At 41.6% G+C, this 18312-nt stretch overlaps 1 protein-coding gene across 1 annotated transcript in view; it reads right to left on the reverse strand.

Moving 5' to 3' along the window:
* The window catches only part of EPAS1 (endothelial PAS domain protein 1), a 78715-nt gene extending 60866 nt beyond the window's left edge, over positions 1-17849 (reverse strand). The window contains exon 1 of the mRNA XM_027903061.1: positions 17614-17849. Within this exon, the coding sequence (XP_027758862.1) occupies positions 17614-17639 (26 nt within the window). The 5' untranslated portion in view covers positions 17640-17849. The remainder of the gene's footprint in view (positions 1-17613) is intronic.
* Positions 17850-18312: the final 463 nt, after the last annotated feature.

An 18312-nucleotide genomic window follows, 5' to 3' on the forward strand; every position in this document is an offset into this window, starting at 1 on the left:
AGTAGATTACCAAGTACAGCTACACGCTTGTTTACTTAACTAAGATCCATATTTAGACACATATACAAGTGCATAATCCCGAGCTGTTTAATGGGACAAAAATCCCACTGAATGCAGTGGTTTTGTGTTTGCCTGTACAGCTGAGGACTAAACCCTTAAATCTTCTGCAGTGCCTACTTGCACATTTCTAAATCATCAAATAAAAAAGAAAAGTGAACATGCCCCTGTGACCGTGGATCTCTCTGACACTTGGCTACATTTAGATTCAGAGAGCACAGTGTGCCTTTCTAACACTGCTGATACAAGTACTAATGCTCAACCCATCTATTTTGAACAAGAGTTCCTAAACCTTGTTATTCCATAAGCTGAGTAAATTTCAAACTCTGACTTTATAAGCCAAAACAATTTGTCTGAAATAATTTAAAACTATTTACACAGGAGGGACAAATACTTCTAAAAAGAAACAGACTGCCCAGTCCTAACATTTCTCTCAGCTTCCATTTAGAAGGAAAATCCTTCTTTACTGGCAGTGAACCACATTCTCCAGCTGGCTAAGCAATTCTCAGCCCACCACCTTTTGCAATTCTTATGCTTCTTCCCTACTCTTAGGATCAAGCCAGCATCAGTCTACTTCTATCATACAATTCATATTTGTATGGCTTATCCAGGACTCCAAACCCATCAGTGACGAGCAAGCTGGCACATAAAGTGGCTTTTCTCCATCACTGGTCAAAATGTGTTGAAGTGAACCTGGTTTATTTGGTAACCATGCTGCTAGAGCTGTATGGTCAAGCCCTGCTAGGATCTCTGGCTTTGAAACCATCTGCCAAAGATGCAGTGTCTATCTATCTATCTATCTATATATTTATATATATATAAATATATATATAGCACACCCCCCAGAAATGCTGGCATTCCCAATACTAAACCATAGTCTGCTAAGATGTCAGTAGTATCACCCCTATATTACTTCAACAGTTCCCCAAGCATTACATTAGTTGGATTGTAGTCCTTAAAATGTTGGTCCTAAGAATACATGGTAATAATCCCCTTTTAAGTGACCATGAAAGCTGCTTCACAACACACGTTAACCAGTAAAAGTTTATTTTCCATTAAATTAATCAGATTAAAAGACAGTGTTGCAAGAAGTCATGTGTAGGCAGCATGAATTTTTCTATGTCAAAGTTACTATGACAACTGGATAAGCCGGATTCATGGAAAAGATGACGGTATGAGACAATTTAAACAAGAATCTCACATAACTGTGATAACTAAATCAATTCTAATGCATTCTCTTAGAATGATTCTTCACAGCAGATAGCATTTAACTGGAAGACCATACATGACCTGAGAACTATAACACACAAATCAGTACAGTCTATTGAATAAATTTACAAACATACTGAAGTGACTATTTTATAATCTCTACTCTTGAGCTTTTCAAAGCCATGCCACGAACAGGATTGCCAAAGTACATGAGTAACAGTTGGAAAACTACATTCAAAAGGGGGTTCGAGACAGTGTCATGTTAGACAAGCTTCCTTCTGAAAATGAGTTACTGACAAAGCTCTGTAATTACACTCAGTGTTCTATGCATAAATAAATGTACAAACACAAATATTTGGAAAACAATCAGAATAAATACAGTGACGTGGCACAAACTGCTATGAAATTCACTTTCAAAACGTATATACAAATAATCCAGGCTAGTAAATGGTAAACATTAACAAATACACTTGCTTAAACAAGAATGCAAAACTAATGCATATTTTAACCACAGACAATTGCAGAAATTACCTGTGTGGAAGCATTAAAAATCACCAGAATGAAAATACTATTTTCTGGAATTCCTATCAATAATTCCTATCTGGATACCTGGAACATGTTTTCAAGGCAAATGTAGGGACTGCCATTGCTAGTCACTCCTAGCAATAATAAGAATTTCACAGTGCTCTGAAAATATGCTTTCATTCATACACCACGTGCGGTGCTGCCTCCCCCACCCTTAACTAAGGCCTATATTTGTTACAGAAATCAGAGCAACAGAGGCACATGTTTCAGAGGTGCAGTCAATCTGAAGTCATGCCTCACGCTTATCTCGTCACAAGGCTGCGGCAGTCAACTTTATTGCCTTCAGACATGTCGGCACTGACACACGCCCCCGCTGCCGGCGCTTTCCCCGTGGAAGGGCGCTTCCATTGGCGTCACCGCCGGGACACCTCCTGCCACTGACATGGCTCAGCTGCACGTTTGCAGGACTGGCCTTTTAAAAAGTCGACCGTACAAACTGGGCAGTGACCAGAACGAGCTGCAGTTATACAAGAAGCAAGGAAATATTATGCAAGACCACAGGAAGTCAGAGGAGACAGCATTCTGGGCAGGCCTGGCAAGGAGTCTGTGTGAACTTCAGCTAACAAGCAAAGCTCGGTCATTGGCGCCAAATTCAGCAGAGAACATTCCCAGTGCTGCAAAGGATAACACTCCCCATGCTTTTGCCAATGGGCTACATTCCAGGACGCCATGTACCTGATGAAATGCAGATAAACCCGGGTCTTACTTTTTGCCAAGTTTTCACTTATTTTTAAAATTTGAGGCGTATTTTGGGCCAATGTTTGTTAGAAGTGGCAAATAGTTTGTTTTCATGGCTTTGCTAATAGATCACTTGTTCTTACACTCCCTGTAATTTCAACTACAATAAGTGACCTACAAAGAAAATGCTTGGCAGAAGCCTCATTTTTTCCATGCATCTTGCCCATCTCTACCTCAAGGCTCTCTGCTAATAGGATATGAGAGGGTTATGGATTCCTTTTCCCTTGGCATTTTGGAATGACCTCAGAAAATGCACTTGGCACAAAAAGATGACACCTACCTTGCACATAAGTACACTATTTTAGTCTGCTTCCATATCAAAAGTAATTGTTTGGGGGTTGGCCCTTTTTTTAATTTCTGAGAATTACCTCACCCAGGTCCCACTTGGAGAAGACATTCATTAAAACGCAGCAAACTTGGTTACCAAAATGACTAAAAGAATTTACCTTAACCTGGTAAACATTCATCATCTTGCAATAAATGAGTTAAGAGGAGTTTTATGCTTTGTTCCAGGATTTACCTTTAAAACATCAATGACAAGACGTTGGAGGTGGAAATCCATTTTGAGGTTCACACACGCACGCTGCCAAATAAGAAGCACAGCATGCAACGTCTTACACAACACAAAACAATTACCAATTGTGATGAGAGTAGACAAAGCGTTCTCAAGAGAATCTATTTTATGTTTGTAATCACCCTCAAAAAACACACAATAGTGCTCTCCTTCCAGCAAATACATAATACAAACAAACCCCAAACAGTAGTACTGCCTTGAGTGGGGGAAGTGATTCTGAGAAGTATAGGAGATCTCAAGTAGATACCAATTACTAACGCCAACGAACCAATTTTAAAAGTTTTCATCATCACTGCTTATGGGAACAGCAAACATACGCAACTCTAACAAGAGATTCCCGCCTTCAACCCGGTTTGCACATGAAAAGGTTCCCATAACCTACTGCTTTTGCAAAAATAATTAAACAAGCACTGCAACAACACAGGAAAGTGAAAATGTTAGTGGTGACAATGCCTTCATTGTTACTGCCAGTATAACAATGCCCAAAATTAATCATGACCCTGACAATCAACACCAAGGCACACACAGTTGGACCTCTCCAACCAAAACAGATCTTTCTACAGCCGGATCCAGAGTTATAGCTGTTGAGAAGTGCAGTTGTTTCTCCAGTTGAAGTCAGCAATTCCTGTCCAGCAGAAAGAAGTCCAGCTGCACTTCTCAGGGCCTGAGTCAAGCACACACTGGTGGTTTTAATGTGGCCAGTCTAAAACACCTCCCAGTATCGAGTGTTAGTATTAATCATAGTTGCACAGCAGTTTCTTCATCCCAAACCAGTAAGGCCTAAGCACACGGAAACACTCAGAAACACTCAGGGTAAGGAATAGCGTTCTATCTGTATCTATTTCTACCAAACAGCATGGCAAATATCTCACAGTAAGTTTTTAAACACCACAAGGGTTAACTAGTGAACCACGCTACAAAAACAACAAGCTGTTTTCCAACAAGGGCACCAGGAAAAACATTTTTCCAGATCCTGCAGGCTCCTGTTAGATCCTAGTACCTGTGGCACAGCAAGCTGACAGCTTGTAGCTGGTTGGCACCTGGACTTCTTCAGCCACAGAAGTCTCTCATCTCTACAGGAGAACGCACTTGTGCAGTTTTCCCCTGAAGCCATCACAACATCTATTCCCAGGTATTTCATATTCTTGAGATCTTTACAGCTCTGTCAGAAATGGAGACAGAGATGCACTGAAAACATGTAAACTTTAAGAAAACATGGTAGAAGAGGATAATTCATCTAATCACTGTCTCATCATCTATTAAAATTTCTTTCGATTTCCAAGTACTTCACTGAGCCAAAATCCTTCTCCAAACTTCCTATATGCAATTCATATTCAACTACAAAGTATAATATACCTACCATCACAAGCAGTAAAGTATTTACTTCCTCCAGGGTGGAGGGGGAGATGTTTTGACTCTCAATAGCAAGTATATCTGTAAATTGAGGCCTTCTCTTTATTTTCCTTCAATACAGTGATTTCATATTCCACTGTTTCACTATATGTCCTAAAACATCTCCTAGTATGGGAGCAAACTAAATACTTTCAAAACAGAGTGCACTGAAATAGATTTGCCCACCAAATATTTCCTTCTTACAACTGTGAATCAGAACTGACTTCCTATACAAGTAACAGTTTAAGAACAGATGCTTGTTCTGCTTTCCTCATACCTTATTAAGTATTTGACCATTTCATTTACTTAATCCACCAGCTAAGGGTAGTAGAACTCAGGTGAAACCATCATGAAACTCCCTTTTAAGAGGATAAAGGTTCATACCACACACAGCTGACATCATAATTTCCTCAAAGGTATTTGCACAAAGCAGTACCCAGAGGTCTCAGGCAGAAACTGAACTTCATTTTGATAAAAGTTCTAGACATTATGAAGCTGGAGGGTTTTTTGGTACAAAAGCCAGAGCTTTTATACATATCTTATTTTTTATACATTTTATACATACATAACATATCTATTATGTAAGGTACAAATAGAAACAAAGAAAACCACCCAACAGGAGCAGACAGGTCAACACACAAATTGACTCGGTAATGACTCGGGAAGTTCATTCCACGGCTGTAACCTACTCAAAACTTAATACAACATGAAATCATTTTATGTTTGCAGTGTATTCATCACATGACTCTCTCCAAAGGAATGCTCTATAATGACTTCACACTGGCACAATTTCTTCTTAAAGGTTTTAACAGGTCAGGCAGCAGGCACTCCTCCTCTTTCACCTCCACCTTTAGGTAGACCTCTGCTCCACATTAGCCATCACTGCACCTGAAATCCTTACCGTGACCTGCAATGCAGACTTTGCTCCCTGCTCACTTTATTCCCCAGGCTGAAAGAGCACTGAAAAGTCACTACTTTTTGAGTGAGCACCATTGGCTTTCATTTGCCTCCTTTAAAATGAAGTTTTTGAGAAGTATCAGAAAGCAATAGTGGTGGTCGCTGTGGTTCATTGCTTCATACTTGCCCTTAAAGAAGCTAAAATGTAGTTACACCATATTTACAGTGACATTTTGGTTTGGGGGGGCAGGAGATGTTGTCCTAAGATTTGGCAGGCAAAGGGAAAGAAGGGGTGCTATACAGGTAACACAGATTCTTGCATTATCTTCTTCAGGGCCTGTGCATACAATATGCAAAGCTGCCAATAAAAGTTGGTTTTCTCAGTGTTTCTTCTCTACACTGAAGAATGTGCCTGCTCCATCTTCAGGCCAGCCCTGCCACTCATACGCAGGAGAAGCCTTAACCGAATGAAGATTCACAGGCTGCAGTCTATGCAGTCTGTGTGAAGGAGGTTGCGTACACTGACCTCTTCTTAACCGATGTCACATGAACCCTGCATGTCAGCACCGCTTTACTTTCTTACAGCTCTCAGTTTAACGAAACTGAGAGCAAATGATTGCTCCGATGAACTCCCTATCTGCAGAAAAGACTGGTTTTGGTGTGACAGTCAAACCCTTCTTTTCATTCTTATTGCCCTGTGGGTTGCTCACCTGCCTGCTCTGTGATGAAATCTGAAAGAATAAGGGGTTTTATCATCTCCCAGCTGCTTCCAGGGTGTTGCAATCCCCCGCCGCCACCGCCGCAAACACCACCCCATGTCCTCAATTGCTTGGGGCGTCTAAATTGCACACGGATCTTATATGACAGGAGGGACAAATTCAAAGGTGAAGCAAGCGAAGGCGTAGGTCACCCATCAGGACATGGGTGTAACCTACACATTGAGGAATAATATGGAGCAGTGCAGTAAAGAAAGCAATTAACCAGGCAATATAAGAGCGAGAGATAACCAAACCCCTTCCATTTGACAACCCCCTGTTACAGTATTTTCAAGTTAGGTTTATCACACAAGCTTCTTGCCAACACGTCTACAGCATTGTGTTAGGCATAGAAAGTCCCTACTTTAAAAAGTTTACAGTCCATTTTAAATAAATAAGACAGACAAAGGGTGGAAGGAAGGATATACTACCATCCCAGTTTTCCAGACTGAGGGTCGAGGATAACTACAGCAATCAGTCACACAGTCCAGGCTCCACTACCAATCCAATGTCCCAGGCACCCAGCAGGACAAAGAGCTGGGTCGATCAAGAAGGGCTTTAAGAGTGTGTGTGGAGGGGAAAGGAGACAGAAGAAGTAACTGCAGAGGCCGCTTGCTGAAGCTGCTGTTCAGCAGCTAGGTCAGTAACCAGACACAGCTTTCACAGCCAGCTCTACTGAGAGTGGCGAACAAGCTCAAGAGACAGAATCCAAAACATGATTTTATTCAGCTTCACTGCATTTTGGCCCAGGTCCTCATGCCAGAGAGGCTTTGTTCAGGCCAGTCATGCAGTTGACAAACAAAAGTAGGGTTGGGGGGTTGGTTTTTCTTAAATGAGAAATAATGGCTGTTTCGAAACACCAGCATTATGTTTCCCTCAAGATATCTGCACTTGCTTCTATTTCATTTTCAAGCCAGCACATGCCTAAGCGAACGGGATAGTCCCCTTTTGTGAATCATTGGGAACATAAATAAGGTTTTGCTGTTACGTAAAAGCCAGTAGAAGCGTTAAGAAAACTTGAGCACAGAAAGGATGTGACCATAAAAATGTTCCTCTGATTCGTAATGGCAATAAACAAATCCTTCAAATCATTTACAGGGGAAAAACCAAGAACTAGATATATTAACACTAACTGATAATCTTACAGCTGCAGCACAAAGACAGCCCACCCGCAACTGAACCAAGCTGTGTTCCCTCAGTCAAACCAGAAATCTTCCTCCTAATCACTCACATAAAAGTGCTGCATTAAGCAATAAAGGGGGCCAACACCCCCCAAACATCTACCTTTCCTTAAAAGTGTAAGTAATACTATTTTGTTAAGACCAAGCATCATGATCTGTCTTGGCTAGATGGGGTATTGGTTTCCTCCTCTGCAAGCAAAGGTTACCCATCTCAAGTGCAAGAACTGGCATATTCCAACTCTCTTCATTCTCTGAAATACATGAGTCAGCTTAAAGGACAACGGGAAATGAGTCTTCCAGGTCAATATGGGGATAACTGGAAGAAGTAAACCAAGAGCCACATTTTTCATGGATTTCCTTTGCAACAGAGAAGGAATGGGAAAATCCGGGGACAGATAAAAGCCAGCAGTAAGCAAAGCCCTTCAAAGACAGCTCTTCCCTTCACGTGAGGGCAACATCCACAGGTTATTTCAAAATGCTCACTCTTTCCCAAAGGCTCTCTCCCTTTTGAATTAGATAAATGCAGTTTTCCTAGAAGAAATTGTCTAGAAGAGGCTCTACAGGAAAAATACCATGAGCATTTTCACCAATGTCCAGCCTTCTCTCACAGGTTTTGAAACACACTTAAGGCAACTGAGACCTTCAAAAAAAAAAAACAAAACAAAACAAAACAAAACAACACACCCAAAAAAACCCCAACAAAACAAAACAAAACAAAAAAACCCACAAAAAAACCAACAACCAGACCTTGAAGTGGAGTATAACTATAATAAAGCCACTTAACACTGAATTTCTTCTCACACATCCATGTATGATGCTGACATTCCATTGGTCATTCCAAAACCATTTTCGTTCTAAACTTCCCATCAGCTTTAAGTCAATACCCTCCATAAATACCTAAGAGTCTAAAGATATAGTCATTGCCATCAGCTGATGAGTATGTTATTTCATCATAATGGCATATGAAAATCTAACCAGGCACAACAAGAGATATACCCTCAGAAGGTACTCTGGTATTCGCAACAAGTTTTGGACATAAATTGTACAGACAGCTAAAAGCTTGGCACATTCCTGGCAGTGATCTCCATTTACAAATGTAGATACATAGAGCAGGGTGGTTTTTAAATGTCACAAAGATCTTTGAAGTATTGAGACAACAAATACCCAATAACACCAAGAATTTACTGGCAGAGAGGGTGATTCTATTGTGAAGACACAGGCCTTATAGACCAATACCAGAACATCCCAAACACAATGGCTGAATAGGGTTGCTTTGTAGTTTATCATACAAATGCAAGTGCAAACGACTACAGCTGTGATACCAAGAGTTTAAGCACCTTTTTATGGCAATAAATACCTTAGATATGCTAATGGAGAAACAAAATACAAGGAATGTTCTTTAAAACATACTTCCACCACCTTTATAAAACCTGTCTAATAACCACCCCACTTCATACTTCCTTCAAGCTTGTTACCTAAGCAAATATTTATCTTACAAGCACATGAATATATCTTAAAGGAAAAATACCATACAGTAACTTTTGAACACCTTTACACAACTTGCACTAAAATTATCAGCTCTTAATGGATTTTTCCCATGTAGATTAAAAAGAAGTTCGTAAAGCTTCTGACACTAAATTAGCACCAGCTTTCCCTTTTAAGAAGGGAAGAACGATAGGGCACATTTTTAAGATTTCATACCACCTATTCAGGCCATTGTATTTGCTTCTTAAACTGAAGTCATTCAGCAAAACATCCTCCGTGTTTTAACTTATATATATATTTATATATATATATGATGGATTCAGCAGCTACCTACCTAAAAAACCCACATGCACTGGACCAAAGGTGAATATCACTTGGGATAACTATATTTCAAGGTATTATTATATCTGTTACTTAAAGCAATAGCTTTCCTGGGAAAGGTAAACATTTCTCTCTCTCACCATTCATAAGCAGGTTTTCAAGAATATGTATTTTGAGGACAACTTAGAAATTCTGCAACACGCTGTTTTCATCTCTCCCATATTTTGTGCTTCTTGTTTGTCATATCAGGAGCCAGTGAGGTGGGCCAGGGGTTATGGAAGTCCTTTATTGCTATGTTTTCAATTATACCACTATCTTTAAAGAGCTGTTCACATAACCAAAGCTAGAGAAGACCTTTGCTATCGCAGAGCCACACTTCTGCCTAACCCAATCCAAAGACAACTAAGCATCTTCATCAGACCTGGTAACTCGTTTAAGCGATTGCAGTTTTTGAAAGACTGTGATTCCTTTGAGTTCAAGGCCTCAAGTGATGAGGCCCCCGTGACTAGTGTAAAAGGAATACCTAATATCTTGGTTTAGCAGATAAACTTGAAGATTTCTCCTGAAAGGAAGACAGAAACTTGACTGAGGTCAAGCCACCATGTATGTGTCTTGTGAATTTCAGTAAAACAAAGATCTGGAAAAAAAGCCCATTTGAGTCAAACACCAGAAAAGAAAGAAAGAAAGAAAAAATCTTTACATTAAAAAGAGACTAATAATTACTTAAGTCTCATCCAAATGAAATTTAAAACATCTGGTTTTCAATTAACAATGTAGTGCAACACAGGAAAGCATATAAAAATGAATCCAAATCTAAAATGTTTCAGCAGTCTCCAAATGTCTTGACAATTTCTCAATCAAATCCCTTCATTTTAGCAGTTCAGCTAAAACTAGAACACTAGCTCTTGTTTCCTTGTGCTCTGGAAAATTATTTTCCAGGAAAATATTTATTTTTACAGAAAATATTCAGCCCACCAACTGCATCTGCAGCTCAGTAACCCATTGTTCAAAACTTGCGCCTTATATCATACCTTCATTTGCCTAACTCTAACCAAATGTATTTTGATATATTAGGTAATGAGTAACAAATATTTACAATAGATTAAGTTCACTTTTCAGTAGTTCCAAATAGTTTCTAAATGATCCTAGTAATCTTATTGCACATATACCTTGAGACAGACTATCAAGTGCCATAAGTCACACCCATATGATTCATCCATTAGGAGAGCTCCTCGGTTACAAAAAAACAAAAAAGAACCAAAACCCAAACCAAAAACCCCAAACAAACAAACAAAACAAATCAAAACAACCAAAACAACAACAACAAAAACCCAACCCCAAACCAACAAACAAACAAAAAACCAAAACACAAAAAGAACCCAAACCCCACCACGCACAACCCTCCCCATATCACTTCTAATTTTAGCTTTTCCTTAGATAACACAATTTCCTGAAACAGAAAGAGACTGCTCACACTCCTCTAGCTCCAAATTGTTACTGTAAAAGTATTGTTAATTGTAGAAGTAGCTGAACACACAGTATTTCATATTCAAGCATAAAGAGATGTTGCAGTGCTTCAGCCTTCTGTTCTGCCTGGGATGCAAGGAAGGAGATGAAAGCAACAGGGCTTTCTAATTTTGGAGGTGGGGGGGGAAATGAGGCAAGCAACAGAGTGCACTCTGCACTCATGACTTTTCTATAGGGATAAAAAAAAAAGAGTAAGACAACCCACTAGTCCTAAGGCCGGGCATTCACCTCTCCATATCTCCCACGGCTGTGGCTATGGCTACAGCTTCCAGGGACAGCCTCCAGGCCAAATGCAACAAGATATCCAAAACTTAAACTGGTTGTGGGCACTGCAGAAAGCAGGTTTTTTTTTTTTTTAATTCAAAGAACTTAAGGTAAGTAAGCCCAGATAAATAAGAAATCGCATCACCTGCCCACCACCTTTTTCATAAATACACCCATCATTTTACAGATCTGAAGGTCTGAAGCAGATACTTGTGGAAGAATCATCATTCTGTTAAGCTTACCTTTATTTTGGTACACTGCAAAATAAGCACTCTTTTATAGAGAAAATAGTGACCTAATCACCACTACACCTAGCTGGGCAAAAATAGCTGAGGAGATATATTTGTTGCTTCAAGTTATCTTAAGATCATGGCGGGACAATGACTGTTAAACTTACTGATTATACAGTAAAAAACCAAGCAAACAAATCCCAGCCAAATCCCATAAATGGCCATAGCCTGGTTGTTCTCTCCATCACAATCCTGCTTTAGAGTCTGTCCAAATTCTGGCCTGGAGGTTTCATTCATGCAGGTCACAGCTGGGATTTAGGGACATGCCTCAAAAACTAAGGACCGGAGGAATAGCCAGGCTAAAGTAAGATGCAGTTTGAGACACATTTCTTGTCAGAAACACCAATAACTAGTTGAATTCTCTTTGGAAAACAGTTTGATCCCGTGGATACTCCTTAAATACTTGAGATTAAAACATATGCTACTAATGTTTCCTTGAAAGCAAATCACTGTCTAAATAAATACACAGCAGAATGAAGAAGGTTGGGGAATGGTTCAACATATTTGTATTACGAATGAAAACCACTAAGGAGCTGTATTATCCTGGTTTTGTCCCACTTGAGAGCAGGAACAAAATAACAAAGTGTTTTTTCCTCCTGCCCAGATGCACAGAACTTGTTCATAAAGCTGTAATAAGCCAGTATTAATCGTGCACCCACAGGCTAACATAAAGCATGCGTAAAGTTTCTGAATTTTTCAGACAATCTTCTTGGAGGCAACACCCTAAACATTCCCCTAAATCAAAGAAACTTGCTGATTCCACATATTAGCACACAGAGGAAGGGTCAAGACCAGGGCACATCTTCAAATGAAGATCGGACATAGAAATTCAACTAAAGCAACTCTGCTTCTGGTCTGGCAACACATTTGATGAGTTTCTATAGAACAGAATATTGAATATTTGCTGTATCATGTAATGCAATGGACAGAGAAGCATAATGGAGTTGCTATTCAACTCCAAACTCTTTGTAATAACAGTCAGGTAAATTAAATTAAAAGTCTAACTGTTTTCAGGCCTAAATATGCCCATTTAATCAGAATTTATTATGGCAGATTTTGTTTCAGTTAAATTTTCTAGGCCTAAATAAAGTCACAGAGGAAAGAACCAAAATCATAATTAGATTTGAGCTCAAGAAATAAAGAGCATAATTAAATGAGTTACTTGGGAACACTATTTATCAGTCAATTGGCCTATTGTACTTCATTAAGCTAATTTCCAAATGTACAGTAAAATAGTTTCCCATTTTACATACTTCAGGAGTCTTCATGAAAAGCAGTTCTGTAAATTTTAGAAAGAAATTATTCTTTCTTAAATAAGCAGTCAAGATTTTATCCTCAGCCTTTATTACATTGCCTTTTAAGCAAATGGAGCACAAGAATAATAAATGAGAAAAAACCCTGCCAGCTGCATAATATCCATACTTGCACTTTCTCTTAACTTAAGAGAAGTGTTCTCTCAACCTTCTGCCAGCTACTAAAAGTATTTACAACTAATAAGATATATATGCCACTGAATACGAATATTGGAGTAGTTAACACAATAGCATTTCTCAAATAGCTTTAGAGGAATAAATCCATTCCATGCATCTAAATTATTTTTAAGTACAATGTGCCTTTGTAGTGCTCATTTCCTCACTCTACTGTTTATCCTATTTCTCAGTTTTCAAAAAATACTATTTGAAAATAATAGCAAAAAGTTCAATGCTTGAAGTTTTCTTCCCCCACCACACCTAGCAGCAGCTGCCTGCTTGGAACCTGAAAACTAAAATACTTAATATTTATGAATCCATCATAGTAAAAAATATTATAGAAAGAAAGAAGGATGCATTTTTGACACTCATGATGAGTCCCTTGAATTTTGCAGTATAAACAAAAAACTCATGTTAGTAGAGCACCTCCAATATGCAAGACATTCCCAATGACCCACACAAGATAAACATGACAGAAGATGACTGATATTAGAAGATGAAGAGAAAGGGACATGACACAGAAAGGCGCTGTATTCCAAGGGGTGATAGATTTTTAATCCATCTCTAGGTGTTAAACACAAGCAGAGTAAGCCCCTGGGGCACCCTGGCGAAGCACAAATCCTCAGGAACTTTGGGAGGATGGTACACACTGGGAGGCACTCACATTGCACACAATTTCCACAGCAAAATCCATTCAGCCTCCATTATACTCAAATATTAAGCTCAAATGCTTTGATTCTACAGAGATCAAGTCACAGGACCTGGGCAGGAGAAATAAAGTGTTCACAAGTAGGCCAGGTTGCCAAGTCAGAGCACAGCCCAACCTCTGCTACATGCCATTGCAGGCAAAGGGAAACATCGGGGCAGGAACACAGCCTGACGTTCCTCATTTGTGTATCCTTGGGCCACCCTCTGGTAGAAAAGCTCTTTCCACATCTCTAGAAATGCAGAAAGGGCAGTGAATGCAGAAGTCAAAACATGATGAGTATGACTGGTCAGGATCATTCAAGATGACCTGCAAGCAATGAAGCGTCAGTATTTGCAGTGCTGAAACGTTAAGACCAAATTGCTTATTGTTAACATGCCATAAGCATGTGTTATACAGCCAATTTCAACAGATTGGTCACCAGGAATTCAGGAGATTACAGTTCCTTTTGATAACTCCAAATAAGAAAAACTGCAGGGGCAGATATTAACATAGAAGCAAACAGAAGTAAATTAAATATGTGGGCTTCGCATGGGGAGATGTTGAGCAATAACAAAACTTGAACAATTTTTTTATGAAGTTGAGTAATCTGTGAAAAAGTCTGCAAAGGAAAGTGTTCAAAGCTTGATAAGTATAAGCTGAAATACATAAAGTGAAGTTTACAAGAGTATATAAGGAACAACCTATATTGGCAAGAGAATGGATGAGATCATCTATTCCACCACTGTCACAGAATAACAGGCAATAGGTAGCATACCTGGCAATAGGGACATATGTTAAAACAGAAAATATACTAGGTAGAACAAAACTAAGACTGTACATTTCCTGAAATCCTCAGTTTAACACCTTGACACATCCAAATGCTCCCATTTCCTGGCATCCAGATTACATCCATTAAGAGCAAACTACTACCTGAGCTCTGGATAGCTGTACCATCAGGAGAGTTTCCTCATCCTGAGGAGGAACGGCCAAGAGTGACCTCAGCTTGGCAGAACTACTCTCCTGAAGGAAAAGGTCAGTGAAAATTGAGGCACAAAGTGTCTCATTAGAGGGGCTCTACATCAAATAAAGCCTGAAGTGAAAGGGTAATTGAAAGCAGTCAATTACCTAGACAATAACTGGGAGCAATCCTGTTTCTTTACTATCTGGACCAGAAGACCTTAAACACATTAATATAACATTTACATAGTTAGGGTCACAAAACATTACTGTATGGGGGCCACTAGCACAGAAACACACTGAGCTGCAAAACTGGTTTATTTTTCATACAACTGGAGAACAAGCACTGAAATTCCCAAGTAACAAAACAACTGAAAAGGTGAAGCCAAATGACGCATCCTTGTTAGTAGTACTTAACTTGTCCCGAGCCTGGTTTCAAACCTCAAACATACACTGTTGTACATCCAGAACAGTTAGTTTAACATACCATCCTTTCCTAACAAAATAACTATATATTGCAAATAATTAAAAAAATACGATGACTAAATAATTAAAAAACACACCAAGATATTCTACAAGACTGCTCTAATTAACTGAGACCTATGTACTAACTGTCATTGTACTTCACAGTGATCATAGATATTTCTTCCTTAGCTTTTACTAATTTGCTAAAATGTGTTATACTCTTTTTTTCCCTCCTTTCCCCAGTTTCTAATTGCTAGCATTCTAGGAAAGTATTTATTACTGTGTAGATAATGATTTTTAAAAAAAAAAATTAAGTTAAAAGAATAATCCATTAATCTCAGCTCTGTATCTTGGACTAACTCTAAATGTGGGAAATCAGCCTTGAAAGTGCTATAATATTTATTTCAAATAAAGCAACTGCTCTTTTCTATTGACAAACAGAGCTTCAAATGAGAACCTGAGGATGCTCTCCAACTTAAATGGACCATTAAGAGAATCAAATATTATCTTCCATAGAGCATTTATTTAACAGTAAAGAGAACTGTTCCTCTAAACATATGTTCCAGAGTTGCCTGGAAATCTGGTAAACTAGATTACCCATAACACCCCCACCACCTTTCCTCTGTAAAACTGATTTATAAATACCATTAGCAAGTCAGGTTAAGAGTTCCTAGCCACATATCTGGATAGAGATCAACCAAATAATACAATAACTGTTGAACTCAAGGCAATAAACCTATTCTATAATAGTACTGGAAAATTAAGAAAGAAAAACATCTTGCTTCAGTAGGCTGCATAGGGTATGTCCCCATTAGGGACATCCACACGCACACTGACAGGGAGGCACAAGAGAGCTATCTGAAATCCCTCATATGACACTCTCCCAGTTCTTCCACAAACACTAATTTACGCAACAATCCCACGAGCCAGATAACAACTAGCCTACTTCTCAGAGAAACAGAAAAACTGTCACTGAACATCACAATATTTAAAATCAGTGACAGGATCGGGATTCGGGTTCAGACTTCAGTCCCGTGAAGTTTTTGCTGTATCGTTAGAGTATTTCCACAAAGCACCTCAGTGTGCTGTCCTGCAAGATTAGACAGCGCTAGATCCCTCACTGTGCTTGAAAATGAGAGGTTAAAACTGAAGAGATTAAGAGTGCCCCATTAAAAAGAGGTGATACAATGAATGCAGTGTATTTCCTATATGTACACTACTTCATTCTTATCATTCCTTATAAACTGTAACACATTTTTATAACTACATCACACTGTACTAGAATTTTATACTCTCTTTTTTCAACATAGGAAGACAGAAAATGTATGTATATTTTATACCCTGCACAGAAGATTGATACCTAGAACAAAATACACTTGAGGCAATTGTTTAATCTTAATACATTAATGTGTGATTAACTGAGGAAAACAGAACTACATGGAAAATGTATGTTTTATACTCCCCTATTACATTGTCGCAGAGTGACTCAGTAAAAAAGGAGCTACTATAAAAATAAAAAACAGGGTTTAAAGTTTACTGCACCATCGACTGGATAAAACGCGTAACAACATAAAGTTCTTAGTCTGCAAATCACATAGTTTATGAACAGAATCTATAGCTGGAACAGCAACCTATGCTGACAATAAAGTCATTCCCGCTGTATAAAACAGACTTGAATACATATGCTGGTATGAGACTTCATGGACCTTTATTCACTTGTTTAGCTTTCCCTATCTCAGCACCCTCGCTCATCCACGGGGATTGTTTATAGCTTTGGAGCAACAAGTAGATACTTCACTTAATCTCCACTTATAACTTCTGTGTTACGGATTGCTGAGTTTTATTTTGACGGTCATTCTGAAGAACCAGGAGGAAAACGCACTCTTTAATGCAAGTACAAAACCACTAGTGCGTTATTTTGATTCCCTCTGGAAGGGTCGTTATGGCAGTCTGGGAATGCCTAGCTTTACATCCCTCTCGAAGGGCAGCGACAGACGAAGCGCTGGGCACTCCTGGAGCTCTCGGCCCTGCGGGAAAACCCGCTGACAGCTGAGGCGCTCCACGAACCAAGGGAGATGCGAGTCCTCCGCGCACCGCGTCCAGCGTCTCGGGCTGGAGCGAGGAGGTGTTCAAACGCAGTAGCTTTAAACAACTGGTGTTTACAAAGCCTGTCAGTTACATCCACGCGACGTCAATTTTGAAGCATTTTTTGCTAAGGGTGCTGCTACCTTCAAAACCCCCGTCCTCAACTAGAAACCCAGTTTCCTAATAACTCAGTCGCCGCTGATACCAAGCCCTGCCATGGCGCCGCACCAACTACAGTCACCCCGCACCCGCAGGCTGGCCCTGCCTGCCAGGTGCACCTGCCCGCAGCCTCCGCCGGGCACCGCCGGGCTGGGACGCTCGGGACGTGCAGTCCGTCCGCGGTGCCGCCCGGCGGGAGCAGCTCCCCGGGGCTGGCGCTCCCCGGCTCAGCGGGGCCCGGACGGAGTGCGGGCTGCCCCGCAGGGGCGCGGCGCTGCTCCACTGCCCCTCTGCCCGCCCGGGCTGGGCGAACCAACACCAGCTCCAGCCGCAGCTGGTCCCCGCGAAGGCTCCGGGTCGAGCCCTCGCACAGGAGCCGCGGCGGGAGGAGGCGAGGCCGCGCCGTCCCGCCGGCAGTGCCGCCCTCGGCGAGCCCCGCGGCCGGAGGGGGCAGCCAGAGGAGGAGGAGGACGCAGCGGCCCGAGCAGCCCGGCGCCTCGCCCGCGGCCCCTCACCTTTTCTTCTCCTTGTCAGCTGTCATCGCGGCGGCTGTGCCGGCTCCTGCGCCGCCTCTCGGGCCGGGGCGCGCTCAGCACCTGCCCGCGGGACGCGGGGGCTCCGCGGGCGGCGCTGGGTGGGGGTCGGGGTCCGATTCGGCCGGGTCGCCCCCGAGGCGGGTGTACAGTCTCAGGACACTGCCGAGGATTGTACGGCCCGCCCGGGGGAGGCGACAGCGGCGGCTGCTGCTGCGGGGCAGGAGCGGCGCGGCGGCAGGGCTTTCCAGCTCGGCACCGCCCGCAGAAAGTTCTCACTTTAAACCTTGGGCCGCCGCCGGCCGCGGGGGCAGGGCCGGCCCCCTCCGCCCCGGACCCGGCCCGGCACGGCCCGGCCCCGCCGCCGCCGCCGCGCCCGCCAATGGGGGCCTGCGGGGCGCCCCGGCCTCCCCGCCCCCAGCACCGGCCCGGCCGGGGGTCAGCGGGGCCGCCCCCGCCCCGCCGGCACCGCGGGGAGCCCGCCCGCGGGCACCGGGTGCCGTCCCCTCCGCCGCTGCTTTGCTAGTTATCTTCTAGTTATGTAACTTTTAATTATTTAGTATGTATTGTAGTTATTTAACTTTTTTTTTTTTTTTTTGAGGTCTTCTCCCCGGTGTCTCCCCGCCAGTGCGGTCCGGGAACCGCCGCGGCACCTGCCCGGCCGGCGCGGAGCCGCTGCGG

Source organism: Empidonax traillii, unplaced genomic scaffold (genome assembly GCF_003031625.1).
Source record: "Empidonax traillii isolate 1590-97213 ecotype Southwest subspecies unplaced genomic scaffold, ASM303162v1 scaffold927:size442368, whole genome shotgun sequence".
Taxonomy (NCBI): domain Eukaryota; kingdom Metazoa; phylum Chordata; class Aves; order Passeriformes; family Tyrannidae; genus Empidonax; species Empidonax traillii.